The 27,666-nt window shown below is 31.2% G+C and overlaps 2 protein-coding genes across 2 annotated transcripts; one reads left to right on the top strand and one right to left on the bottom strand.

Annotated features, from left to right (window-relative positions):
• The first annotated feature begins 166 nt into the window (after window positions 1–166).
• On the top strand, window positions 167–4,966 carry LOC104790816 (putative respiratory burst oxidase homolog protein J). The gene is made up of 13 exons (XM_087455624.1): window positions 167–678; window positions 886–1,048; window positions 1,116–1,278; window positions 1,400–2,206; window positions 2,329–2,424; window positions 2,563–2,678; window positions 2,770–2,872; window positions 2,990–3,093; window positions 3,192–3,351; window positions 3,442–3,669; window positions 3,904–4,032; window positions 4,150–4,228; window positions 4,669–4,966. The coding sequence occupies exons 1-13, from the start codon at window positions 186–188 to the stop codon at window positions 4,776–4,778; spliced, it is 2,751 nt and encodes a 916-aa protein (XP_087311750.1). The 5' UTR covers window positions 167–185; the 3' UTR covers window positions 4,779–4,966.
• A 10,714-nt stretch (window positions 4,967–15,680) lies between these two features.
• Window positions 15,681–21,783, bottom strand: LOC104790815 (phototropin-1). The gene is made up of 20 exons (XM_010516598.3): window positions 20,671–21,783; window positions 20,155–20,337; window positions 19,532–19,623; window positions 19,170–19,437; window positions 18,863–19,082; window positions 18,697–18,767; window positions 18,493–18,599; window positions 18,355–18,404; window positions 18,135–18,239; window positions 17,971–18,030; window positions 17,712–17,878; window positions 17,539–17,623; window positions 17,375–17,455; window positions 17,149–17,252; window positions 17,015–17,064; window positions 16,808–16,914; window positions 16,576–16,704; window positions 16,323–16,487; window positions 16,097–16,237; window positions 15,681–15,993 (listed from the first exon to the last, which is right to left on the bottom strand). The coding sequence occupies exons 1-20, from the start codon at window positions 21,375–21,377 to the stop codon at window positions 15,892–15,894; spliced, it is 2,994 nt and encodes a 997-aa protein (XP_010514900.1). The 5' UTR covers window positions 21,378–21,783; the 3' UTR covers window positions 15,681–15,891.
• Window positions 21,784–27,666: the final 5,883 nt, after the last annotated feature.

Raw genomic sequence — 27,666 nt, 5'->3', positions numbered from 1 at the left:
AAAATGCCTTCCAATCTCACAAACTCTCACAAGAATTCTTAGAAACTGTTTTCTCCTCTTTCTCTCTAAAAAACAAGAGAACGGCGACAAACACAACTTGCCAAAACCCTCTTCTGCGACATCATCATGTGCGTTGAAACTTAAATCATAGACGAAAAGGAAACGATACAAAGTTATAAGGCATCATGAAAAACAACAGAAAGGCTGGGACCGAGGACTCCACGAAATGGATGTTAGAGAGCGTCGAGATAGATCCAAGTGGTGCGGGTTCGGTGAAACAACCGGAAAACATAACCAATAACAATAATCCCGAGAGTAGTACCGGTAGTGGTAATGGTGGTGGGATCTTGAGGAATATGTCTAAGAATCTCGGGGTGGGATCAATGATCAGATCTATGAGCGTGTCGAAATGGAGAAAGAGCGGGAACCTCGGATCCCCGAGCAGGAGAAAGAGTGGAAACTTGGGGCCTCCGCTACCTGTGGCCCAAGAAAAAAGACCAGGGCCACAAAGAGTTGAGAGGACTACATCTAGCGCGGCTAGGGGACTACAAAGTCTCCGGTTCCTTGATAGGACGGTCACTGGACGGGAACTAGATTCATGGAGATCGATCGAGAACCGGTTTAATCAATTCGCCGTTGACGGGCGGCTTCCCAAGGAAAAGTTCGGCGTTTGCATTGGTAAAACTATGATTAATCCTTTTTTTTATCTTACGTAAATGTAATCTTTAAAGTAATACTATGATTAATCTTTTCTTCTTACGTAGTTAAACGTAATCTTTAAAAATAAGGTTATATTTTTTTTATTTGTTGTCAATTTGAAAAGTTAGTTCTTCAAAATTAAAATAAAATGATGTTTATATAATAGAATTATGTAATGTGTATTAGGAATGGGAGATTCATTGGAGTTTGCGGCAAAAGTATACGAAGCATTGGGTAGGAGAAGACAAATAAACACAGAAAATGGGGTTGACAAGGAACAACTCAAGCATTTTTGGGAAGACATGATCAAGAAAGATCTCGACTGTCGCCTCCAGATCTTCGTCGACATGTAACCTCTTTTTTATTATGTTTGGTTTTAATTTGTAAAAGAAAAAATGTTAACAGTTGCGGTGTAGGTGTGACAAGGACGGAGACGGGAAGTTAACAGAAGATGAGGTTAAAGAGGTTATAGTCTTGAGTGCATCCGCGAACAAGCTCGGGAATCTTAAGAAGAATGCAGCGTCTTATGCTTCTTTGATCATGGAAGAACTTGACCCGGACCAAAACGGTTACATTGAGGTTTCATCTTGATTTCATTTCCATAACTATCTTTATGCTGCATATTTTTGTTTTTTTGTTAAAACTTTTTGTGTTGCATGCCTTTGTCCACTCTGACATTTATTTAGTTCACATCGACCAGATGTGGCAACTCGAGGTGCTATTAACAGGAATGGTATCAAACGCTTACTCAAAAAAGATAGTGAGGAATTCGCAACAGCTAACGCGAGCCATGATCCCAAAACGTTACAGAACATCGACTAGTAAATACGTTTCAGTAACCGCAGAGCTAATGTACGAGAACTGGAAGAAGATATGGGTCGTCACATTGTGGTTCGCAGTTAACATCTTTCTCTTCGTGTGGAAATACAATGAGTTCACTACAAGCCCTCTTTACAACATCACAGGCCGCTGCGTTTGCGCCGCCAAAGGAACGGCCGAAATACTGAAACTAAACATGGCTTTGATCTTGGTCCCTGTTCTAAGAAGAACCCTAACGTTCCTCAGATCAACTTTCTTGAGTCACCTGATCCCATTCGACGATAACATCAACTTCCACAAGCTGGTAGCGTTGGCGATAGCGGTTATTTCCTTGCTCCACACGGCACTACATTTGCTTTGTAATTACCCGAGGCTAAGCACTTGCCCTCATGATTTGTATTCGAACTACGCGGGAAATCTCTTGGGGGTCAAGCAACCTACCTATTTTGGTCTAATGCTGACCTCGGTTTCGGTCACAGGAGTTCTAATGATCGTCATTATGGGTATCTCATTTACGCTTGCTATGCATTACTTCAGAAGGAACATAGTGAAACTGCGTAAACCATTTAACCGTCTAGCTGGATTTAATTCGTTTTGGTATGCTCACCATTTGCTGGTTATTGCTTATGCTCTTCTTATCATCCATGGTTACATTCTTATCATCGAGAAGCCTTGGTACCAAAAGACGGTAAGTTTATATACTACAATGAATATATGCTAAGAGGTATAGAGAGACGTAACGTAACATATTAACTAAACTTTATAGTCTTAATTTTTTTACAAATACTTATGTTGTATGGAAAAATACAGACATGGATGTACGTAGCCGTGCCAATGGTTTTGTACGCGGGCGAGAGGCTTTTCTCGCGAGTTCAAGAACACAACCATCGCGTCCACATTATCAAGGTAATTATTTAAGATTGGTATATATATATATATGCCTTCTTATAATGTTAATTATGAATTAATTCTGATGATTATGAAGTGTAATATGTAATAACAATTTCATTGTTTTTTCTTTCCTCGTAAATTGTTTTTGCCTAGGCAATTGTATATTCAGGCAATGTTCTTGCACTCTATATGACAAAACCTCAAGGGTTCAAGTACAAAAGTGGTATGTACATGTTTGTCAAGTGCCCTGATATCTCCAAATTCGAATGGTAATAGACAATAGTTATATAACTTACCAAAATAAATATTATATTTTTATCATTGAAAATATTTAATTGTCATTTTGTTTATGTGATTTAGGCATCCATTCTCCGTCACTTCTGCACCCGGAGATGAATACTTGAGCGTTCACATAAGAGCATTAGGAGATTGGACCTCTGAACTTAGGAACAGATTTGCAGAAGTAATTTTCTTAATTTGTTTGTTTTTTTTTTAATATGCTTCTATCACTTTCAATACATGTCATAACCAAAATCAAAGTCCAAATTTGATATTTATAGTTACTTCTTGTTTCTTGTAGACATGCGAGCCTCATCAATCATCAAAACCTAGTCCAAATAATCTTATTCGAATGGAAACAAGAGCGAGAGGTGCAAATCCTCTCATTAAAGAATCACAAGTCTTGTAAGTGAATTTTAACTCCTTGATAAATCGAGGATATTCTTACGTAAGATATATGATCGAAATCTGATATCCTTCGATCCATATCTATCCACAACCAGATTTCCAAGAATTTTTATCAAGGGACCTTATGGGGCTCCGGCACAAAACTATCAGAAGTACGATATTCTTTTGTTAATCGGGCTAGGGATCGGGGCAACCCCATTTATAAGTATCCTAAAAGACATGTTGAACAATCTCAAACCTGGAATTCCCAAACCTGTAAGTAATCTTCAACCAAAGTGAGTCTTGAAGAGACGATAAGACTATATGAAGCAAAGTATAAAGGGGTGTAAATTTTGGAAAATGCAGGGGCAAAAGCATGAAGGAAGTGTAGGAGGTGAAAGCGTAGGAGGTGCAAGCATAGGAGGTGCAAGCATAGGAGGTGCAAGCGTAGGAGGAGGTAGTGTAGGAGGAGGTAGTGTAAGTGGAGGTAAGAAGTTTCCACAAAGAGCATATTTTTATTGGGTGACAAGAGAGCAAGCTTCTTTCGAATGGTTCAAGGGAGTTATGGATGATATTGCAGTGTATGACAAAACCGTAAGTTCTAATATCCAGTTTCAAAAAGTATGAATTGAGTTTTAAATTATACATGTTGTATATTTTCATATTAGTTTTGTGATAGTCTATTAATATACAAAAATATATACTGTATAATGTTAGTCTTCAATTGATTTTACAATACCTTGGGAAAGCTTAATGATGTCACGCAATTTAAATATTTTTTATCTATATCTTTATTTTATATTTTTGTGTGTGTAATGTATTTGGCAGAACGTGATAGAGATGCATAACTACTTAACAAGTATGTACGAAGCAGGAGATGCAAGATCTGCTCTAATCGCTATGGTCCAGAAACTTCAACATGCCAAAAACGGTGTTGATATCGTCTCCGAGAGCCGAGTATGTTTAAACTTTTTTTTTCTTTATTATATCCACTTTGATATTTCATTTACCTTAGTTCTATTTCTCATCGCTATTTAAAATAATAGAAATTTCCTATATTCCTACCTGATTCAGATACGAACCCATTTTGCAAGACCTAATTGGAGGAAGGTTTTTTCTGAATTGTCAAGCAAGCATGAAACTTCTCGCATAGGTAATTTGGTTCTTTTAGTTATTTTAAAACATTCTTTAACATTGCTAGCAAAATGTTTTTGAGTGTCTTTTATTTAATATTCAAGTTTAATTCTCATTCCATGTATGAAATTAGAGAGTCTTCATGTGTTTACCTTTGGCCTGTTTTATTAAACTAGTTGCATAATAAACACTTTTTCTTGCATTATTTAAGAAATTTCATAAGGAAATATGTTCAAAGAAACTATAATCATGTAATTTCTGGCCTTATTATTTTGGGTTTTTAACCTAGCTAGAAGTACTATAAAGATATATAAATTTTAGTTTAGTCGGTAAAGAAAAATTATAAGGGAATAGGTTTATATTTCTTTTTTGGGACTCCTTTTTATTTTTCAATTTGAGTTTTTATTTTATAACGTTTTCTTATTTGAGATGATCTTGGTTTATATGGTTGATTTTCAGGTGTGTTCTATTGTGGAAGTCCCACGCTTGTTCGACCGCTAAATTCACTTTGTCAAGAGTTCAGTCTAGAGTCGCCCACCCGATTTACTTTTCACAAAGAGAATTTCTAACTTTCTTTTTTTGTTTCTTTTCATAAAATTGTTTGTAATATATTGGTTATTATTGAAACAAGAAATTTTGAGTTGAGTGATCTCACTTAGACTTTAGGACAATTTGTAGTTAGGTATGTATTTTATAGTTAGTTGATTAGTCATGTTACGAAAGATAAATATCAAGATAGAATTTTATTTCGGTGACATTTTTAAAATGAGAATAGTTGATGTAATACCCTCAACATATTTATTTTAAAACTATTTTTGTTTTTGAAAACTGAAACGTATATTAGTTTAAATGGTAATTAAATTTGTTATAAATATTCTTTTTTGAGGTACCTTTTTTAAAAATATTTTTTTTTTGAATATTTTCATTTTTGTTCTCTTTTACGTAATTACATTATGTTAAATTAAGTTGTAGAAATTTTTTTTTATAGATTTGGGTTCTCTATTTTATATTTAGGGTATAATTTTAAAGGGTTAGGGTTTAGTATTTGAGGTTTAGGGTTTAAAATTTATTTATTTTATATATTCAAAAGGGGTATTTTTGAAAATAGATATCATGAAAGGGTATTTTTGAAAAGTGACATATAAAAAGAGATATTTTTAAAAATGAGTAAACTTCTATTTAAACTATATTTATGAGTAAACTTCTATTTAAACTATATTTATGCTCACAACGCACTGGATTTCAAATTTTAAACTATCAAATAGGTACCACATAGTAACAAAAGTTAGATCTTATTAGTATATATTTTATGAGGTTGGCCTATTCTTATCTTATAGTAAATGCAAATTTTCTGAATTTGATCATCAATTTATGGATGTATAGATGTACATATCCATGCCGCTTTCAATGAGTTTGACGAGCACGATTTACCAATCGAACCAACTGTGACACCCTGTTTCATGGATAAGCAAAAAGATTTAAAATAATTAATTTGTTCGTTTATGTTAATAAAGTGTATTTATTTTTTAGGTCAATGGTTCTGAAAAAACTCCAGAGTTAAACGTGCTTGATCTGGAGTAGACTGAGGATGGATGACCTTCTGGAAAGTGATTGTCGAAACTATGCGAGCGAGGACAAAACAAATGAAAAGATCATGTGGTGATTTGTAGGGACGACAAACAAGTTTTTAAAGCCTTTCAAACGTAGCAAACCGAACACTAGATATGGGTGGGCTCACAGGCCTACTGAGAGAACGTGAGGCCTATTAAGAAAGGTGGAGCCATGGACCAGGAGTGGACATGGGGCTCATTGAGAGGTGTTTGTCGAGGCGTTACAAATGGTATCAGAGCCGAACCTAAACGAGTGTGGATTCGGGTGGACTCACACCATCAGGGATGACAGTCTTGGTGCGCAACAAGGACAATGCGATCTGTTAGTGGGGTGAATTGCGACATCCCGGTTTCAGGGACATGCAAAGAAGTTTAAAAGAATTGATTTGGCCATCTAAGTCACCAAAGTGCATTTATCTTTTCGGTCAATGGTCCTGAGAGAATTCCATAGTTAACTGATTGTTGGAACTGTGCGAGTGAGGACAAAACACAAGGAAATATCATGTGGTGATTTGTAGGGTCCTGAGAGAACTTTTCTGTCAAGGGTCTTGGGAGAACTCCATAGTTAAGAGTGCTTGAGTTAGAGTAGTCTCAAGATGGGTGACCTTCCAAGAAGTGATTGTTGGAACTGTGCGAGTGAGAAGAAAACACAAGAAAACATCATGTGGTGATATGTAGGGACGGTAAACAAGGTTTTAAAGCCTTCCAAATATAACAAATCGACCGTCGGATATGGATAAGCTCATGAGCCTAGTGAAAAAATGTGAAACCCATTAAAAAAGGTGGACCCATGAACTGAGAGTAGACATGGAGTCAATTGAGGACAGTCGGGGCATTACACCAAGTATATGGTACGTTAAGGAATTTTTTGACCAAGTCATAAATATCTTGTTTTTCATACCACCACGTATATGGCTCAACGTTCCAGGTTTTATTTTCAAGCAAGATTGCAAGTTTACAACTGAGAATTATATAGTCATGAGCAACATCTTCAACATCCTTTTATTTTGAAGCAAGATTGCCATGAGCATCAATGTCAAACCAATGATATTGAGTCAACATGGCTGTTTTGGATCACAAAATAGAACCAGCCATGGAGTCAAAATGAAAAGTATAGAACTTGACTAGAAACTTAATTAAGATGATCAATAGTTACTAACTTACTATATATGTACAAACAAAGCCATGATCATTATATTTTGTTAAATAAGATAAGATTGGAGAATATACTTAAGAAGTTTATCTTACTAGATTAGACAATCAATAAATCCAAAAACATTTCTATTTTTCTATAAAAAAATTAGGAACGTTCGTCTTTAAGATATAGTAATGAAATCTTAAGGTTGACCAAAGTCAAACACCAAAAGCTAAGAAGTTGTGTATTTTCCCATTTTTCATCTTTGTTTCACTCTCCACAGCAAGATGGGCATGGAAAAGTCCCTAGCACACAGAAACAAAAACTGAACATTATAAGAAGAAAAGTTTGTCATTAATTTCTGAACTAGGTGCTTCCCCACACGTTGCGTGGGTTGTGGTGTAGTTGGCACTTGTATTTATATACTGTATGTTTATACAATTTCGTTTAGATGTCTACAATTGTGGCGTTTATTTTTATGAATTATGAGGATGTTGTTTCTTGCTTTTGAGAATCTAATCTTATCATTGACTGATATTGTTCCCAATACATTTATTGTATTTTAAATTTTCTAATTAACTGCTTATGTAAACCCTTCATACGTTGATGTTGCAATAATAAGTTATTTTTTAAAAATAATTATCTTTCGTGTAAGTGATTATGTTTGTATGCCCATGTTTTGGTCTAATATCAATAAGATCGTTTCTGTTTTTCTTTAGTTGGCTTTGAAACCAATTTGAATTAGAGTTAAGCAAATAATAGGTCGAATTATGGTGTTAATGAGTAATATAAATTATTATGTATATATATTGTATATATGTGACTATAAGTTTAGCTAACTAAAAAATTCTGTAATATTTAAATATAATTTTGAACATATATATATATATTATTTGTGGGAGCAATGTATGGAATTATTGGATAGAAGTTATTTTTTTAGTTAAATGACCTTTTATGCCTTTAAAGTGAGTTGAATATTAATAATTTTTTATATGTGTCTTGACTTTTTTAAAAAGGAATACCAAGTGTTTCCTTCCAAATTTAAAGTAATACAATATTTTAGTTTTCTTATATGATTTTATGAACTTCAGTGTAAAGGTTTTTCAAAGTAATAAGTACACTCACACTGATTGAATTATAAAATTTGGAGAAATGTTTATTTCGATTAATCATCTGCTCTTTTAAATATATTAAATAACTATGTTGTTGTTCCTACAAATAGGACAACATATGGAGTTAATCAATGGAAATGGAACTTGTGATTGCAAGACATTATATATATTATGTTACACATTGATCGTTTAAAAATGAATAGGAACATTTAATTCTCAAATAAAGTTGATTTTTTTGTTAAAACCAACATATGTGAATTTAAATTTAACTATGCAAATTTGAAAAATAAATATGAATAGATTAGAAATGCAAGAAATATAAAAGAAATATTTTATTTTTATAGAAATATATAAAATTTGAAAACAATGTTAAATATATATAATACTTTCTAAATTAAAATATAGAATCAAACTCTTACAAGTTACAACACATATGAGATATAACAACATTTGATATTGGTGGGAGAGGAGGAGATAATGATTACTATAAGATGGTAATCCAAATTAGATAATGGAGATGGATCTTTAAAAAAATAGAACAATGTAATATATATATATATATATATAATACTTTCTAAATTAAAATATAGAATCAAACTCTTACAACACATATGAGATATAACAACATTTGATATTGGTGGGAGAGGAGGAGAGAATGATTACTTATAAAATAATAATCCAAATTAGATAATGGAGATTAATCTTTTAAAATAAGAACAATGTAAAATATATATCATGTAGTCTCTAAAATTAAAATTTAGCATTAATAATTTACAATGATATTTCATTTGTTTTTTACAACCCATACAAAAAAATAAGAAATCAAAAATAAAAAAAAATGAAAACGAAAAATGATTTGAGGTATTGTAGAAGAGAATGAGAGAATGTGAAAATGAGATAGTAAAAGAATGCCAATATGAGAGAATGAGAGATTGAGAGAATGCTTATTTATATGATAAGAAATAATGGAAGTTACATTTTGAATTATGGAGTTACAATAGTAATTTATTGTGTTTGAATAAAATTGAGTGGTAGAATATGATTACTGCATAATTTATTTTATTTCCAGTTATAATTTTATTTTAATGTGCGAGTTAAATGTATTGTGTTTATTGGGTCTTAAATATTGTTTAAAGCAATTAGAAAGTAAATAAAAAATAAAAAAATTAGAAAACATTAAATGAAAATCAACCAATAAGGAGAGACCAAAACCTTACTTTTATATGTATGATATACTGCTTTAAACTTTGAAATGAGAAATATATTATAAACAATGATTTTACATGAGAAATATATTAATTTAGCCAACCAAAATATGAATATTAGTTTAGCAAACCAAAATAATTAAACAATATCAAAATTTCACCAAAAACATTTTCTCTTGAAAGATAAATAAGTTAGTAGGAGGAATGAATTAATGTACAATTATTGGATAAGAGTTACATTTGAGTTAAATGGAGTTACATGCCTTTAATTATAAATAAATATTTTAATTGTTTATAACCTAAAATAAAAAGAATACCAAAGGGCTGATTGAAAATTCACATGATTTGGTTGTTTGTTGATATAAACTCAACACTTACACATAATATTTCAAAATAAAAAATATTACTTTTGAAGTGACAAACTAAATTAGTTTTCTTATAAAAAATTATATGAATTCTTCAATCTCAATAATTTTTAAAACCCCAAGGATAACTTATATTTTTTTGGTTTTTTTTTTTTGTTTTTCACTCATCAATTTAATTTATAGTGCTAGATTTCATACTAATGGTTTCATTTTTAGAGAATTTAGTTAAATGGTATTTTTAAAATTATATTTTATTTTTATATTTAAGTTCCAGTTGAATATTTATTTTTTGGAACATTTTTTATTTTGATTAAACACACAAAAACCAATTGTTTAATTATGTTCTTTTTGTTTTCAAAAACCTCAAATCATAAAAATATATATAAATTATATTGATCTTTGCAGATTTATCAATTGGATCACAAAACAAAATAGTCTTTATAAATAGAGTTGATAGACTTTACAAAACAAAATAGACTTTACAAATGGATAAATATGTTGATCTTTAAATATTATATTGATCTTTATAAATTATTAAAAATGATACATGAATATGTGAGATAACCAGAGACATAATAGATAATTAGATATGGATCATTTCAATTTCATGATATTATTGCGTGGTGAATATTGTAAGAAAGTATGAAAATAATGACTTATAAGATGTTAATATAAAATAGAAAATGGAGATAAACCTTTTAGAAGATTAAAAAATTAAAAGATATATATATATATATATAAGATATACATATCATACAAGCTCTAAAACTAAGCTTTTACAATGATATTTGATTTGATTTTTTATGACCCATACAACAACAATAACAAAAAAAAATACAAAAAGGAACAAAACAAAACAAAAAGAGATTTGAGAGTAGTGGAAGAAGATGAGAGAATGAAAGAGAGATAGACTAAGAGAATAATAATGAGTATTTATAGGAAGAGAAATGATGAAAAATTACATTTAGAAAAATGAGAGTTACAATTCTAATTTATTGTTTTGTTTTAATACAATTGATTAATACAACTTAGTGGAGAAATAAAATTAATGCATAATTTATAAGGGGAATTCATATAATTTCAGTTTTATATTATGTGAGTTAAATGTGAAAATTAATTATTTTTAAATTTGTGTTTTAATATAAATATTTTTTTGTTAAAAATGCATTGCCAAGTGGACCAATAAGAAGAGATTGAAACCTTACTTTTATATATATGATTAAAAAATATCTAATAAAACAATCCGACCAGTTTTTTTTTTTTTAAAATAATAATTAATAAAGAACAGTAATAAATAATCTATATTATGAAAGATGGTCAACTCTCTCCATATGAGTGACACGTCAGCAGTGGAGAGAGTGCCATTTGTCCTCCTTAAAAGCAAACAAACCTAAACTAAAAGGAATATGAAACATCTTTCATATTTTCTATTCTTTTTTTATATCACAAACAGTTGCAATATTTAACTAAGAATTTAGAGAGATTTAGAATATGTCTCAAGAAAATAGATGCATCACCAAAAGGCAAAACCATGAACATATTTCTTATAGGGTATCATGAGTGAATCAAAGAGCCACTTCTTACTCTTGGCGTAAACCATGAACATATGAACATATGGTTAACGCGTTACAATTTTTTCAATAGTTTGAGGAGTTGCAGTAGCGATGATGATATTGGTTAATATTGTAGAGAAATTCATGAAAGTTTGTCCCTAAAAAATTAAATTTTTATATATGAAGAAGAATGGGGTTATGTTCACTATCAAATGGAAGATAGTTTAATAAAATTGTAGAATGTTAGTTTAGAAAAATACAGAGACAAAGAGGAAGATAGTTGAATAAATTTATGAGTGTTGGTATTTATATTCTAATATTTAGAAGTTGTCAAAAAGAAAATTATATAAACTTCTTATAAAAAAAACAAATTCCAGAGTTATATTCAAAAAATTGAGGAGCTAACATGAATGTAAAATTTAGTTAACCAAAAAACCTATTTGTTACAATATATGCATCATTATCAATCTTTTATTTGATATATTGTTTTGACGTTTTAGACAAGAATTGTAGACTGATTAAATCTCTCAAAACAAAATTGTTCATGCATTTATCTAATAAGAAAACTTATGTGAAGTATTAAAAAAATGAACATCAAATTATATTTTTCAAAATTTCTACAATTTAAGAAAACAAAAATAATCTTTACATATATATTAAAAAAACGATAGCAAAATTATTTAAAACGATAAGTCATAAGCCCGCGCATAGCGCGGGTATTCATCTAGTAGTAATACTAATAATCTAAACTAGTGATCACATAACCACTAACCACCTAACCACAATCAAACCAAACCGCGGAATTTAAACAAAAAATACCAATATCCAATACATATCCAATAAATAAATAACCAATATTAGATCATAGCATCATCTAATAACCAAACATCATGAGAAAATGAACCAACAACCTAGCAATGTTCTACTGTTCCAACTCTAGCAACCTAGCAAAACCAGAGAACAACCAATCGAGTCACTAGAACATCCTCCTCTTGATTGCCTTGATTCCACGATCACACTTTGCCTTTACCTACACCACAAACACAAATTGAGATGCATGAGTATTTTATAAACACTCAATAAGGCAATCCTCCCATCTATTGGGCTATACACACAAGCAACTGAGATACCAATGCGAAACACATTCAAAAAACAACACATACAAACCAGGGAACAAGTATCGTCTTCACTGGAAGGGAGGTGTCGACCGACACCAGCCGAGTGTCGACCTACACCAGCCGAGTGTTGACCGACACCAGCCGAGTGTCGACCTACACCAGCCGAGTGTCGACCGACACCAGCCGAGTGTCGACCTACACCAGCTGAGTGTCGACCGACACTGGCATTCGACCGACACTACCCCATAGTGTTGATCGATGTTGAACCTTGTTGTCGACCGACACCCTCCTGGTGTCGATCGACACTGACTCTACAACCGCGATCCGCTCGAAACCGAGAGTCGAATCTCGCTTTCTATCACTTCCAATCCGTCCAATACTCAAACAAAAGCCATATGAATCTGTAGAGACCCTATAGCAACCATTACAAGCAACAGAACACCACAAAAAACAACAAACAAGCAAGACAAAGGAAATTTCAGGCTTAGATCAGCCATGGTCATGCACTCACCTCTTTGCAGGAAGATTCTGACCAACAACAACAAATCCAACCCTCCTAACAAGTTTTAACACCCTCCAAGCGTCTCCCAAGAACAACCAAGAATCTCACAAATCCCTTTCAAAAATGTTTTTCTCCTCCTTCTCTCTGTTTCTCTGTCAAAACGGCTAAAGGGACGAAATAAGTTGATTTACCCCTTTTAAACTCGAGCTTAGGGCTTTCCCTAAATCAATCACGCAAGCTGGACGATTAAAATCGAACCAATCCAACCGTCCGCAGACGGTGTCGATCGATACCCTAACAAAAATTCCAAAAAAATGGTTTGCGGGTGTTGAACCTAATAATTACAACAGGCCCGGCTCAATTATTTTTTGGACCCTAAACTAAAAAAAATTTAGACCCTAATATCAAAAGAAAAAGTCCAAAAATTAAATAACCCCTAGCATTTGCACCTCAACACATACATAGAGACGGGATTGAATGACAAAGGTATATGCAATGCAACTAACTCATCATGCACTTAAAATTTTAGTTTTCTTCTTCAAGTCCTTCAAGTCCCTCCAATATTATTTAAAAATTTCAGTACAAATAACAGACCAATTATAAAACAAATTATTTCATACATCAAGTGCTTTATCAAAAGAATTTAGCCCTTGCATCCACATGGTTTTTGCCGGTGCTACATAGCAACCGAGTAATTGACAAAAATTATATTGAAAATAGGTCAAGGAAAGCCAACAAACTTACCACATGTGCGATTGAGGTATTTGTACTCGGGTTAAATAAGACGGGTGGTGTATGAATACCTTTTATTTTTAAAATTTTTTAATTCCTCTAGTTTTTAAATAAAATTTAGTTTCACAATATAAAAATATTATCAAACATTTGACATATGTTGCGATTATATAAATTACTAATTTTGAAAACTAAGTTTTAGATAATAAGATACAACTATTATGACATTGAGAATCCTACAATGTAAAGTGCAAAAGTTGTTCTTAAACCAATTCAAATATCTAGATATTATGAACCAATGTAAGTTGCAACATGATTAAATTATCAGAACTACAAAAAAAAAATTTCTCATATTTGTATTTTCAATCGCATTATAAATATTGATGCATAAACACTAAATATTTGTGTACTTCTTCTTAAAATGATTTCATATTAAAAATATGTAGTCAAAGTAATTTGACGATATAAGTAAGATATCACAAGTGTGATTAACATAAATGATGTATTGATATTCATGACTTACTTATGTGGATGAATGTAAAAAACGTCATATTTTTCAAAAAACAAAGCAATGAAGGATGTATTAAACATGTTTGACAGATTAACAGTTTTTGTAAAATATGATATATTTTTAATACATCAAAATATATATAATAGATATTAATAGATAATTTTTTGTTTGTTTTTAAAAATTAGTAAATTTATGAGACCTATAGTAAGGAAGAAAAAATTGTTACATAAAATTTTACTTTAAACATTTAAGATTTTCTTAGTAAATCATTGAATTTAAATGTATATCATATATGTAGTAATTAATTTTTTTTGTCAACAACATGCATTATATAATTCTGCGTTGCACCAATAACGCAACAAATACATCAACAAAAACCTTTGGCTACTTTTTTAATTTTAGTAACATTTTTTCACAAGAAGTTTGGCTAGGGATTTCTTGTATATAGTAGTTCATTTATATCAAAGATATTTTAATGAATAAAAATTGTTTTGAATGAATTCTAATAATAAATCAGGATATATAATCAAAATTTTGTATTATCATACATAAATTAACCATATTATTATGAAACGAATTATTAATTAAAAAGTAATAAGTTCAATCCTATTTACAGGTTAATAATTTTATTAAATGTTAAATAACTTAAGTAAATTATCTTCAATATAAAGAGATATGTATAATAAATTGAATCAATACATTTGATTAACTAACATACTGCGACACATATTAAAAGCAAACTAAAGAGTAAATATCCATATACTGAAAATACTAGAGGTTGGAAATATGATTATAACATAACATTGATGAGCATATATATTTTATGATAAGTAATTGCATAAGGTTAATATATATATATATATATATATATATATATATATATATATATATATATATATATTAATTAAAAAAGTTACAACAATAGAACAAAAATATGCATAACATTCAATTATGTTACTTATAGTACATAGTACAAAAGTAATTCAGAATTTGAATACTAAAACATTATATAGAAACAATAAATTAAAGTTTTTCCCCACAATATACCACGGCTAATACTAGTCATAAGTAAAGTTAATATTCTTCATAAGTTTCTTCTCACACTTACAAATGTGGAGAAAGTCAAAGAAAAATCAAAATATGGTCAACAAATACAAATATTTGAGTTCTATTGAGAAATGAGGATAACACTTTCTTTTATAGTTAAACATACACATATACTCTTCTACAGTTCATATTTATCTATTAAAAAGAACTTGCATCAATATATAGATCAGCAAAAGCAGAGCAAAAGCAGAGCAAATGCAGAGAGATGACAAAGAATTTGAGTTATTGATTAACTTAATCACCTTTACCATTTTTAATTTTTACCAATTAATTTGTTTATCATCCATATACACAATTTATAGTTTTAATTCATAATACATTATAAATATTCATATTTCAGTAATTTTTTTTATTAAACAATGCTACATTGTAGCTTTTTCCATAGCTTTTTACTATTTGTTTTTGTAGCTTTCTAAACTCTTTTTCGATGTCTTTAAAGAAATGACTAGATTATGAGAAACGTTGGATCCTTTTTAATGTTAGAAAAACTTATCACAATATACATTAACAAACAAGCAAAATGCAAAACTTGATTAATTTTATTGACATACAAAAATTCTTCTTAAAAGATCACACAAATTAAATTACAAGAAACACTTGGGACTATAAATATATTAAAAAAGATAATGGTAAACTGAAAAAGAAAAAAAAAAAACAAACAAACAAAGTTTCAAATGGTTCATGAAAGCGGGAAACAAAAAAAAAACAATAAACATATAATTCAAATCGATCTCAGAAAACATTTGTTTGAAGATCTTCTAGCTCAGGATTCAGAACTTCATCTTTGTTTTCTGCTTCACTAGTAAATATCGGAGTCTCAAGCTCCGGAGGGTTCTGCAGATCAAAACATAGCTCATAAAAGGATGGTTTTCCTTATTTTGCAAGTAAAAACTGTTTCTTATACACCAAGTAAAACAGAACGTATGAAGTTGCTTACCGTGCATCGAATCAGAGCCCAATTAATTCCTTTAAAGTAAGAATGATTCTTGACTTCGTTTGCTCCTTCAAAACAGCCTAATCTTTTCTTCGGATCTCGTTGTAATAACCTAAAGATCAGCTGTTTCACTTGAAGACTTGCCTGCATACCATATAACAAAACCATTAATTATAATCTATGATTTATATGCGATTACTTGATATAAATATAATGATTGATCTTTTACAGGAATGCTAGCTGGGAACTTTAGATCTTTTTGAAGAACATTGGTGAAAGTCTTCTGTCTTGTTTTGCCTCTAAAAGGAGTGTATCCGTATAACATTTCATACATAAGAATACCAAGAGCCCACCAGTCCACTGCACTTGTATGTCCTGCCCCGGATATAATTTCCTATCCATATGAGACATCACTTACCGGTTAAGACAGAGCAAATATCTTAATCAGTATATAGTTAAGATGGTATATGTATTACTCTAACCGGAGCAATGTACTCTTCAGTGCCAACAAATGAGTTTGATGCACGCATTGGTTCAGCCATGAAGATTGGAGTTTGTTGACTCTTTTGTTGCTTTTTCTTCTTTTTCTCGTCTATACTCGGAATCAACAGCTGCAAGATTCATTAGACACCCTTAATTAGTATACATGAGCAAATTCCCTAGAATAAGTCTTTGGAAAGAATCTTAAGGGAAGAAGGTTGAGAAATATTAAACCTGAGGTTTGCAAGATGTCAAGCAAGACAGGTCGAAATCCGATAAAGAGATATCGCCATTGCCTTGGATTAAAACGTTTTCCGGTTTCAAGTCTCGGTAAATTATTCCTGAGTTTAAGAAAAATTACAAAGATCCACTTAGTATCATGTCAGAATCACTCCTTTACATCCATTTATTTTTAATTGAAGAGGAGGTCGAACGGCTTACCTTGACAATGAAGATACTCGAGTGCAACGACAACTTGAGCAGCATAGAATCTAAAAATTCGTTTCAGGTTTTTTGTTAATTTACGATTTAAGTAAACAAAATCTTGAGACTTTTTGAGCTAGGAACACTTGTACCTTACGGCATCTTCTTTAAGGACCTTCCTAGGTTGTCGATCAAGGAGCATAAAGAGTTCTCCTCCTGGGTAGTAATCTGTTATAAGACATATATGTGTTTTTGTCTGCAAAGTAAAACATGATCCATCAGTAACGTAAGACTAAGAGACATATATATATATAATATATATATATATATATATATATATATATATATATATACACACGTCCACACAGATCTTCAGACCTGAAATGAAGCGTAGAGTGCAGGAAGAAAAGGATGGTCAAGCAAATCTAGGATCTCCCTCTCAGCTCTAGCTCTATGAACCTGCCAAAATTTGTTATCAGTTGCTACTTATACAGCAGATACAAAAAATATAGGTTTGTGAATTCACTAGTTATTTTAGTTACTTTATTACGGTTTAGCATAACAGCCTTGTCCATTGCTTTCATCGCAAACAACTGGTCCGTTCCAACGAGTTCCACTAGATGCACACTGATAAAAAACAAATGGGACAGTTTAAGTTTGATGACAAAAAAAAAAACGTTTTTGTAAAATGTTTCACTAGGTCAGACTTTGAGACCTTCCTGTATCACCGGAACCCAAAGGTTTCACTGGTTTGAAATGCTTCAGACTAATCGGTTCACCGCTTTCCAATACTTTTTCGATAGCTTTCCATGGTGGTGAATCTTTCCTGTGAGGCTTCGAATGAACAATCTTTGAGTGGTTTGCCCATAAATCCTCTGGTGTCTTCAAACAAGACACAACAAAACATTCAGTCACATATATAAAGCCTAATTAATTTTAAACTCCCATATTCAGATCCTCAGTCTATCACTTACCATGTTGGCATCAGGAAGTTCTCGTACTGCTTCATCGATATTTACAGCTGCTTTTTTCACCTGTAGAATTCAGATTCAGAAAATGTAAATTAGATTTTAACACATGATTTTTGATCTAATGATCACAATGAAAATCAATAATTAAATAGTTTAGGGTTCCAAACCAGCTCTTCTCCCTCTTTCACTGCAGTTTCTTCAATGACATTGCGGACTGGCTCTACGTGCTTGCTCCCATCTAGTTGGACTCCAATAAAGTATTGTACTTCTCCCTGTCAAAAACATATCAAAGAATATATATTTTAGGTTTGAATTCATTAACCAAACAATCCGAGGGGCAACTCGAAGGTGACGTATTGTACAAGATATCTATGTTAAGCGTGGTACCTTCTGATCACGCATAGGTTGCAAGTGGAAAATGTTCCAAAACTTCTTTCCTGGAACAGAGAAAATAATGTACAACTTAAGAAATTAAATACTCTTATCGTCAGATTTATCTAAGGAATATATCAACTAATTGAGTACCGCTCTTAGTGTAGTTGATGAGCTGAACAGTAACTTCGGTTTGGTTATCAATAGCATTTCGAATCTTCTTCACCGTCGTTGGATCAGTCTCTGGACCTTGCAGAAACCTAAAACCATGAACCAAAAAAAAGAAGAGATTAAAGACAGTGCTCTATATATTCTCGGATCTTTGCAGAAGAAACCTAAGTTCATATTCTCAAATACCTGCAATTTCTGCCAAGAATTTCTTCACGGCTATATTCCGTGAGCTCCAAGAAACTATCAGATGCAAAAATCTAGAAATAGAAGAGAAAACAAACAAAACATTTTCAGACAAATCTAAATGGAAACATAACAAATCCTCTCTTTGTTTTCAAACATTTGTTCTTACAATGGGGTTATCAGGAAGCCTAGGATCAGTGATGACGAAGTTCTTCTCGATACGTTCGAGTGTAGTAGCGAGATCCATACCCTTTCTCATTTCCTTTTGTCTCACTTTATCGTCCACACTCTCTGGTCTCTCATCTCTATCACTAATCTCATCGTCTTCCTCTCCATACTCTATATATCCATCATCCATAGATTCCAAAGACTCACTCTTCTTCTTAATCCTATAACACAAAGAGTTCACAACAGTTGTTAGGTCAAAGAATAATCTTGTAAGAAGTAGAGCTGATCAAGATTTTTTGAGTTATTACCCCATGAAGGAAAGAGAAGATTTTCTCGATTTTTTCTCGGGAATTTCGTTGATTCGCTGCATAGAGTTCCTTCCCCCGCTACCAGAGTTTCTTCGGCCTGAAGGAACAACATTCTCGGACATTCGCCGAGCCGGTTTTGCCGGTAGTTCGTTGCTCTCCGATTTTTTCATGAAGGGATGGTAATTCGTTGATTCGCTTAGTGCTCGAGGTCTCTTCACTGCCTCCACCAGCTCTGTCACTGAGTTCGTTGCCATATCTTTTTGGCGGGCTATTACAAAACCAAAAAAAAAAAATTATTAAGCATTACAAAAAGTTTAAATTAAATAACCAAAAAAACAATGTATAAAAACAAGTGTAGTTACCATCATATCGAATAAGAGATTCAGGGAGCCCATTTGGTCTCAAAGTATTTTCTTTGGCCCCTTCAGTGTGCTTGCTCACCTCCACTTGCATTCTGGTCCAAAGATAAAAACAAACAAAACATATTTGTATCTTCTTATTACTCAAAAACATATTTTGATCTTAGATTCTATAATTCATCTGATTAATCCATTTAATATAGGCTTTGAATGGTACTAGTTTTCTAGCATGATTTTTAGTTTTTAGTTTTTGCTTTTCAAAAATCATTTAGTTATCCAATCAGTATTACAGAAATAATTTCCCTAAGAAAAAAAAAATCTAAAATCTGAAAATGAAAATCTTTAATTAAACAAAAACCATTTAAAACTCTCATGGCCATAATATATATCAATTTTACGAGTGGAAAATATAAAAGTTTGAAATAACATTAAAATAACGGCCGTTGGATTGGATTGAAGACGATCAAATCCGCCAGTGACACAATTCTCATTGAATTATTGCGGAGAAAGCAACACAAAGGACCAAAGGTCCACACACTTCAGTCCCATCAAAAAGGGTGTAATGCTGAAAACAAAACTGAAAAAAGGACTCAAACGAGTTAAGAATAAAGGAACAAAGGACTAACCCGATGAATTTGAGAACTTTGCCACTCTCGTCTTTAATGGGAGCAATGGTGAGAAGATTCCAAAAAGAGGTCCCATCTTTCTTGTAATTCAATATACGCCCACAATAATTGTTACCAGAAGCTAATGTCTCTCTTATCTTCGCTAACTCATCTGCGTCTGTCCCTGATCCTTGTAAGAATCGGCTACAATAAAACAAAACAAGAAAATATATATTTTATTTTCATTAATTTATTTTGACGAATTTTCAAAAGTAAGATGCTTTAGTTTTCAGAAGAACATTTACTCCAAAATATTATATAATTTTTTTTTCCAAAATACTATTACTTAAAAAAATTCATAAGAGTTATTAATCATTTACAACATTCCTAAACGTTTAGTATAACCTTTCCAAAACATGAAATTATATAGTTTCTAAAAATAATTATAATGTTTTTCAAAATATCTATATTAATTTTAGATTTAAAATTTTGGTAACTAAAGAAAATGAAATATATTTTTTGTAAATGAGTGTTTACCAGTTTCTGCCGACGACCTCTTTGGAAGTGTAACCGGTCATATTGAAGAAACCAGCACTTGCATACATAATCGGGTAATCAGGTTTGGTAGCATCTGAAACCACAAACGTTTGTTGAAACGTCGACAACGCATCTTTAAGATCTTCCGATACTCTTGGAATCCCTCCTCTACCTCCGACGACATCTCCGTCAGACATCTCACCGGAGCTCCGGCAAGAATTCTGCGAGTTTCTTTGTGAAGTAGTCTTTTTCCCGTTCGGATCATTCTCAGTTCCACCTGAGTTCCTTACGCCTACTCCCTGTGGCTTTCCCGTCTTTGTGTCGGTCTTCAAAACCAATCCCCACTCCGCCGCTCTCTGCTCTGCCGCCACCGCTGATTTCTGTGGTTTCTCGGCGGTGATCGTCTTCTTTGAGATTTTCTCCGGTGACGGGTCTTTTAGAGCCATCCATGAGGTTGTGACGGGGACTTCTTGATCAGGCAGAACAGGGTTGGAAGGAGATGGTTCTTGTTCTGGTTGGGGATGGGGTTGAGGACTGGTGCCACGTGGATCACTCCAGTTTTGCCATGTGGGTGGTTCTGGACGGAACACGGGGCTCTCGATTCGGGCCGGGTGAGTTGAAGGGTTGAATACTTCGAGAGAGCCACGAGTGTCTCTAGGTAAAGTTCGAGTAGACTGTTTGGTCGATGGTTTCTCTGTTGGTTCCATCTTGTTAGCTTCTCTAGTAAACGAAACAAAAATTGTGGCTCAAAAATAAGTTTATATGTAATTTAGTTAAGTGGATAGACATAGAGACCACACGCATGTGTCCATGAATCGGCAAATAAAAATGATACTTTTATTATAGTTAGATATTATATATATATATAGATAGATGTTATAATATTTTAATGCTTTCTAAAAATGGAAACATGACCAAGTTCTTTTGCGGTAGATGGATGGATTGATTTCTCAAAATGAAAAGCCTATACAAATATCTGATATGTGAAAGTTAACTAATAATTGTTGGATATGTTTAATCACAAAGAGCGATGTAATGTAAAAAGAAGGTTCATTAAAAGTTTGCAAATTACAGAATGATATTTAACTTATGATTTGACTTATCCTGGTACGTATTCGAGTTATTAAGCTTTTAAGGTTTTAAAATAACAAAAATAGCAGTTAAGACTAGTGACTAGTGAGATATTTCAGAGTCGGCTATTCATTCCCACAGTTTTTGTAAACGAAAATATAATAGTCTAACTAATTTGAGTAGATGTTGACCATAAATTATTAATCAATCACTCATTTCGTTTGAATCTTCAAAACTGTTATCATGGATAACAAGTTTCTCGCTCTCTTTGGTGTCCTCTTTAGGGAAATAATAGACAAGACATACCCAACATGATAATGAAATAATGAATACATATATGTATGTATATGCATGCAGATGCAGGTTACATGCATGTTGCTGTTATTTAATCAGTTTTTTGGTTAAAAAGAACAGAGTAATGGTATATGGGACCATTAATAAAATGAGTATGAACTGGGAAATACGCCAAGACTGAGAGTGACAATTCCTAATGAAGCGGGGGGTAAAATTAAGAAAACGACACAAAGTTGTAAAGTTCCAATACTTTTTTTTTTGTAACCACACAAAACATGCATCTTCTAGAGGTGTTTTTAGTCATTTTAAGTATGAAAATGGACAGTGCTATTACAAAAACAGTAGCTGAGTCGACTCTTTATTCGATCGATACATAGATTTCAACTAAAAAAATATTTTGTCTTTTTCAATACTCTTGTCATTTTATTGGTTTATAATAAGTGAAGATTTTTAAAACAGTTTATCACACTATTTTGTATGATAATTAGGTAATAATTCGCCGAGATAAATCAATTTAAAAAAATTATTATAGTAAAATTATTTATATATTTATGTTTTTTATATATTGGGTTAAACATAATATGTAACTAAAGTTTTTTATTTATTTATTCAAAACTGCATCTTTTCGTGTAAAAGGTACATTTCACCAGTGAAATTTTTGAATTGGTAAGATGTTTTATGGTAGAGAAAATACTTATAAAATGTTATTATTTATTGCAACATATCTTTTATGTGGTTTAAAAATCAAACTCATATTTTTTTATGTTTTATTTTGTAATCGTAACAATTTTGCATGTTTTTTCTTATGTAACCATAACAACATATACTAAATTACTTGGTAGTTAATTATTTAATTTTATTATATGTTAGTAACAATCGGATTCTAAACTAAAATTTTTGAAGATAATCTAATTTATTGATTTAATTTTTCTTTATCAGGCTAATTAAATCTTTTGAGTTAGTCGGTTTGTTAATATTTTCTATAAATGACCGGTTATTACCACAAAAAACATTATGAAAAACTAATGAAAGTCCAAATCAACGTATTTGTGTAAGAATACATTTCACCCGTGAAATATGTGAGTGTTGTAAAGAAAATATTAATAAAATGTTACAAGTTATGGCAACAAATATTTTGTGTGTTTTCAAAATCAAATTTATATTTATGGTTTATCGAGTAATTATAACAATTTTGCATAATGTAATAGCCACTCATTTTAAATATACTTCTTTCTATAACCAATTATAATAACTATTAAAGGCATGTTATTTAAATTATTATGGTTATAATAATAACATAAAAATAATATTTTGTTTTTATATGATTATGTTAATAAGTTATATGTTTAATAAGTTATATATTTTTTCTTTTTTATTAACTTTATATTAATTGATATTTTTATAGCCTTTTTAGAATATTTTACTTATAACTTTGACTTGTATATTTGTAAGTAAATTTTAGTGAAATTTTGCCTTAAAATAGTATGTAATTATTTAATTAGTATTTGATATTTAAATTTGTGTGAAAATGATGACATATTTAACTATTATTCAGTTAATTGTTTTTAAAAAAATATAATGGTATTTTTATGTAATTAAGTAGTAAATTTAAGGGTATTTTGCTAAAACTTACACAGAGCTCTCTCGCGGCGACACATCAGCTTTTTCAAGAGTATGCTTTTCTATTAATATATAGGGAATAATGATTTTAAAGATAAAAATAGTAACTCTTTTTGCATGGTAAATTTGGTAATTGTTAATTTGTGTCATTTAAGCATGTGCCGACAATGTAAAAACATCTAGGGGGCGTATTCAAATCATGATTTTGGAGAATTTGATGGGATTTAGAAAATTTAGAATTTTGATAGATTTTAGAGAAGTTCATATGATTTTCTGTAAAATTCTTTCAAATCCCACCTAAAACCATGAGATTTGGATTTCTGTAAATTAACTATACAAATCCTCCAGAATCCTCCAGAATCCTAAAAATTATTAAAATCCTAATCCACAAAACTGTTTTGAATAACAGTGGATTTTAAAGTAGATTTTTAAATCATTTGTTCAATAACAGTGGATTTTAATGGATTTTAAAGTAGATTTTTAAATCATTAGTTCAATAACAGTGGATTTTAATAGACTTTTTAAAATCCATGATTGAATAACATAGAATTTGTAAATTTTACACAAATCACTTATAATGTCAAGTTGAATACACCCCCTCTAGTCTTTTTTTTCCTTTTAAAATGTTCGTTAGATGAAAAGGACCCTAAATTTTAAAAACTTATAGAAAAATGTCCTTATTTAAAAACTTCTTTATAATATATATACAGAATTTGGAAAATAAATTAGGTTTAGACACATAATTTCATTCATAATTTTGAGACGAGTTTTGTGTTCGTGCACCCCTAATGAAAAATATAAAAGTTTGGTAATCGAAAAATCTATTTAGAATAAAGTTTTTGAATATATGTTATGAGTGGACAACTATAAATCAAATTATCAAATTCAGTAGAATTTTAAATATGATACTGCCAGGTGATGTGTGACTTTACATAAAAAACTGACATTCAAATAATTCATTTTTATTCCTTGCATGCATGTAATATTACATTAACTAGTCTTAAAAGATAACGCATGCGATATATATTTATATTATATCGTCTAGTATGATCTTATACTAGTTTATGTAATATTGCATGCATTTTTCATGATTTATAATTATACACAATTTAACCGAAGGTGAAAAATGTGTCAAGAACCCTAAAATAAAAGAGTGAACAGACGAATAAAAAAAACATTTCATTATTTTCCCGAGAATTCCCTCTAGGAAAGTGAGAGAAAAAGCAAGAGTCGAAAGGGGAAACACTACCTTGCAAGTTAGCTTGTGTAGGAAGAAACAGCTTCGTAAGATTTTGTTTCACTCAACTTTCATCAGGAAACAAACAGATCATCAGTTGAGAAAAGAGTTTGGGATGAGAAGCATAATATTGCTGATGGTTTTTAAAACAATGGAGATTTTGACAAGAAGTGATTCAAAGAAAGATATAAAATTATTTAGGGTTCATGATTGATTTAGCTCCTTTCTAGCTCCATCACTAGATTATTTGATCTTCCCATGCCTCTTATGTTCCTCATTTCCACATGGCTCTCTTTTGTTTAATTACTTTAAAATTGCTTATATAGAAGCAGAGAGAACATTAGTCTCCTATAACACTATCTTGATATAATTAGATTATAAGCCGTGAGAATTATGATATAATTTTTATTGTATTAAATTTGCTTATAATTGGACAATAATGGTTTATGACATACCCGAGATGATTAAATGTTGGCAAGTTTGTGACTGTGATTAATCAAAGAAATGGTGTAATTAAGACAAACAAGATCGTAAAATATAATAATTAATGCACAAAGGAACAATCTTTGTTGTAACACACAAATGTGTGGGAGTGATGGCTTTTCTTTTAAAAGTTTCTGTTTTGTGTCAGTGACTATCGGTGGGAGTGAGTTGTCATTTGAAAACGCCCAAAACCAAAAAGGCAAAAACCCAAATGCATAAAACCAATATTAACGAAGGAGTTTTCATTCACTGTAAAATCACAAAACAAAAATCAACCACATGTCATTTTTGGTTGATTTATTTCTAAAATTTCCATTTTCAAACGTTTTTACTCTATCTCAATACGTTTTCCCCAAAAATAACAATTTCAAACATTTAACTTCCTTCGGCAATGTTTCGTTTCTATATATAGAGACAAAAGAAGTTACAACGATAGCTAGCAGTCTCGCACGCACCGGTAATTAAATCAGTTTGGTACACTGTCAAATTAGAGGCACAAACCAAACATTAAACCAACATACAATTTGGCCATTTGCATTTTCCAATTTTTGACTAAGAGTTTGATAAATAATGTGTAACTTGTTCAATGGTGTGACATAAAACTTTCTGTCATCAGTAACTTACCCTTTTAGGAGATACGGATCCTCGGTGAAATATTGTAAATTGTATGTAAATATTGAAGAGGAAAAAAATAAAGAATAGCATGTATAATTGGTAAATCTTTGCCTATTACCCCCATTACACATTGCTTTTTCTACTCATATTCGCTCGATTACAATTTTTTTAATATCCTAGGACCGCCGTAAAAATATATATCTTGTTCAGTCACTGCAAACTGATCATCCCAATCGATCACGATCAAACTGTAGATTCAAAACTTTTGTCGGAGACCTTCTGGACAGAGAAGAGTATGGTTAAATTTCAAAAAACAAGTAGGACCGTAACCCACGTGAAGATTGATCAAAGAGAAAGAAAAAATAAAAAGATCTTAACGGGTTATAATCTTATCCATCATGTGCCAATTGTGGGTGTGAGTGTGTGGTGGGGGCTGAAAATGTCACATCAGTCTTCACATTGGCAGTTTAGTTTCTTTAATTTTCTATAACCAAGCCCTATTTTATTCCCTAGACTAGATGTGGGGGAAGAAGGAAAAGATGGGACAATGATAGTACTACAAAGAGCAATATCTACATTAGCATAATCTACTTTTTCTGACATCGAAGAGGATTTCATATCATATCGTTGTAGTGAAATCGTCGATATATGAGTCTTGTGGAGGATGATACAAACAAGAATGCGAACTGATTAGATCGAGTTAGCTATCTCGCATCGATCCAAAGCATAGAGTAACGTGTACAAGTTAAACTCTGCGTGCAAGTAACCATCTCCACTATTGTGTGAATGGAGAAAAAGTTTATGAGCTATAAGACACGTTGGGAAACGAATATCTTTGATATACATACGAAAACAATAAAACCTAAACTTAATACAACAAAAAGAGAAAACAAAATCAATGGACAAGAATTTATAGATTTGCACATCATGTTTCACTATTTCTTACACAATTTAATTCAGATAGCAGCAATTATTAATTTTTTAGGGAAGAAAGGCATAAGATAATTTGGCAAAGAAGAGCGTTAAGGCGACCTAACAAGAAGATGAAACAGGTACACGTCACTTTTATAAATTGTTGGCAGTTTCTGATTCATCATCTTTATGACTTGTCCATCTACTCGCTACTCCATTAATGTGCAACTTTTTACTTTTGGTAATCTTATTCATGATATTTTCAAGTGTCTCTTGACTAACATTATCAAAAAGTTTTGGTTGTTGCTTTCCCTTCTTTTTGGTATTCAAACTATGGTTGGTGAAAATTTTCATTATATTCATTCGATTTGGTTTTCCCAAAAAAAAAAATCATTTCTGATTTGTTATTTGTTTCGAATCGACTCAAAAATAAAATAAAATGTGTATAGCTTCACAAAGCATAATAAAAATTAAAATTTAATATCCGATAAAAAAAATAGAGCAATCACAATACTAAAATTTTAAAAGATGAATATTTTTTCCGGTACATGTGTGTATATAGATAATCATATTACATAATACATATAAGTATAACTATTATCATAAGTTTTATGACTTTTATAGAAGAAATCAGTTCTTATATATTTAAAGTTTAATTAACAAATCAAAATAAGAAGAAAAAATCATATATATATATATATATATAAATCTGTATTTTTAGTTTCATTTTATATTAATTTTTAAACCTCTTACGAAACAGATCA

This window comes from Camelina sativa, chromosome 6 (assembly GCF_030686135.1).
Source record: "Camelina sativa cultivar CO46 ecotype springtype chromosome 6, ASM3068613v1".
Taxonomy (NCBI): domain Eukaryota; kingdom Viridiplantae; phylum Streptophyta; class Magnoliopsida; order Brassicales; family Brassicaceae; genus Camelina; species Camelina sativa.
This window is presented reverse-complemented; position numbering and strand designations above follow the sequence as displayed.